This window comes from Megascapheus bottae, chromosome 16 (assembly GCF_031878675.1).
Source record: "Megascapheus bottae isolate mThoBot1 chromosome 16, mThoBot2.hap1, whole genome shotgun sequence".
NCBI classification, from domain to species: Eukaryota; Metazoa; Chordata; class Mammalia; order Rodentia; family Geomyidae; genus Megascapheus; species Megascapheus bottae.
In genome coordinates, this window is record NC_143524.1 from 10,128,638 (window position 1) to 10,130,093 (window position 1,456).

The window sequence follows — 1,456 nt, forward strand, 5'->3', positions numbered from 1 at the left end:
ATTATTTTGCTACAAACATTTCTAGAAAAGAATAATTCATGTATTATGAAATTTAAAAGGGAGAGAACATTCTAAATTTTAAAAATATTAAGAACATTTCCTAGACTACTTCTAGATCTTCAGAGAGATACCACTATTTTCCTAATCATGCCTGCATTATAAATCTGTGAAATTATATTCCAGGCTTACACAGTATACATTTATATTAATATTTCCAACTCACTTATTTCATTTTCGGGTTGCAGAGACTTACATCTCAGAATCATGGAAATGCTAAACTTCACAGATGTGACAGAATTCATTCTCTTGGGATTAACCAGCCAAAAGGAATTACAAATCCTTTTCTTCATCATTTTCCTTGTGGTCTACTTTGTCACTCTGGTGGGCAATATTGGCATGATTATGTTAATTAAGGCCAGTCCTCAGCTTAACAGTCCCCTGTACTTTTTCCTTAGTCACCTGTCCTTCATTGATGTGCTGTTTTCCTCCAACGTCACTCCTAAGATGTTGGAGAACTTGCTCTCCAAGACAAAAACCATTTCGTATGTGGGTTGTTTGGTACAATGTTTTCTCTTCATAGCCCTTGTCCATGTAGAAATTTTTATTCTTGCTGTGATGGCCTTTGACAGATACATGGCAATTGGGAACCCTCTGCTGTACAACAGCAAAATGTCCAGGATTGTCTGTATTCGACTGATTTCTTTCCCCTACGTGTATGGCTCTCTGACTAGTCTGGCTGCAACATTATGGACTTATGGTTTGTACTTCTGTGGGAAACTGGAGATCAACCACTTCTACTGTGCAGATCCACCTCTCATCAAAATGGCTTGTGCTGGGACTTTTGTGAAAGAATACACCATGCTCATACTGGCAGGCATTAACTTCACCTATTCCCTGATTGTTGTCATCCTGTCTTATGTATTCATTCTCATTGCCATCCTACGAATGCATTCAGCAGAAGGTCGGCGCAAGGCCTTTTCCACCTGCGGATCCCATCTGACAGCCGTGTCCATTTTTTATGGTACTCTGATCTTTATGTATCTCAGACGGCCCACCAAGGAGTCCGTGGAGCAGGGGAAGATGGTGGCTGTGTTCTACACCACGGTGATCCCCATGCTGAACACCATGATCTACAGCCTGAGGAACAAGGATGTGAAGGAGGCCATGGATAAAGTTATCAGCAGAGCATGTCTCCCAAAGTAAAGCAAAGGAGTGTTAAGTTGTTTTCTGTTATTTATTTGCCAACTGGTGTTTGCCAGTAAGAGAACATCAATCTGAGTGGAAGGAAAGAAACTGAATGTAAATGAGTAAAGAATAAAAAAAGGTAAACAGAGAAATTACTATTGAAAGCCTTGAAAATAATGATAGAATAATATGTGTAAAATACATTATGTCAATGTTCATATGTATCACAGCTGATGAAATGATAAATTATTCATTTAATAGGAAAGAGGTA

At 38.7% G+C, this 1,456-nt stretch overlaps 1 protein-coding gene across 1 annotated transcript; it reads left to right on the forward strand.

Annotated features, from left to right (window-relative positions):
* Window positions 1-264: 264 nt before the first annotated feature.
* On the forward strand, window positions 265-1,203 carry LOC150052672 (olfactory receptor 5M3). The gene has a single exon (XM_090348763.1). The coding sequence runs from the start codon at window positions 265-267 to the stop codon at window positions 1,201-1,203; it is 939 nt and encodes a 312-aa protein (XP_090204889.1).
* The last annotated feature ends 253 nt before the right edge of the window (window positions 1,204-1,456 follow it).

Coding starts and splice junctions, on each gene's coding strand:
- LOC150052672 (XM_090348763.1), top strand. CDS start 265: ATGGAAATGCTAAACTTCACAGATGTGACAGAATTCATTCTCTTGGGA.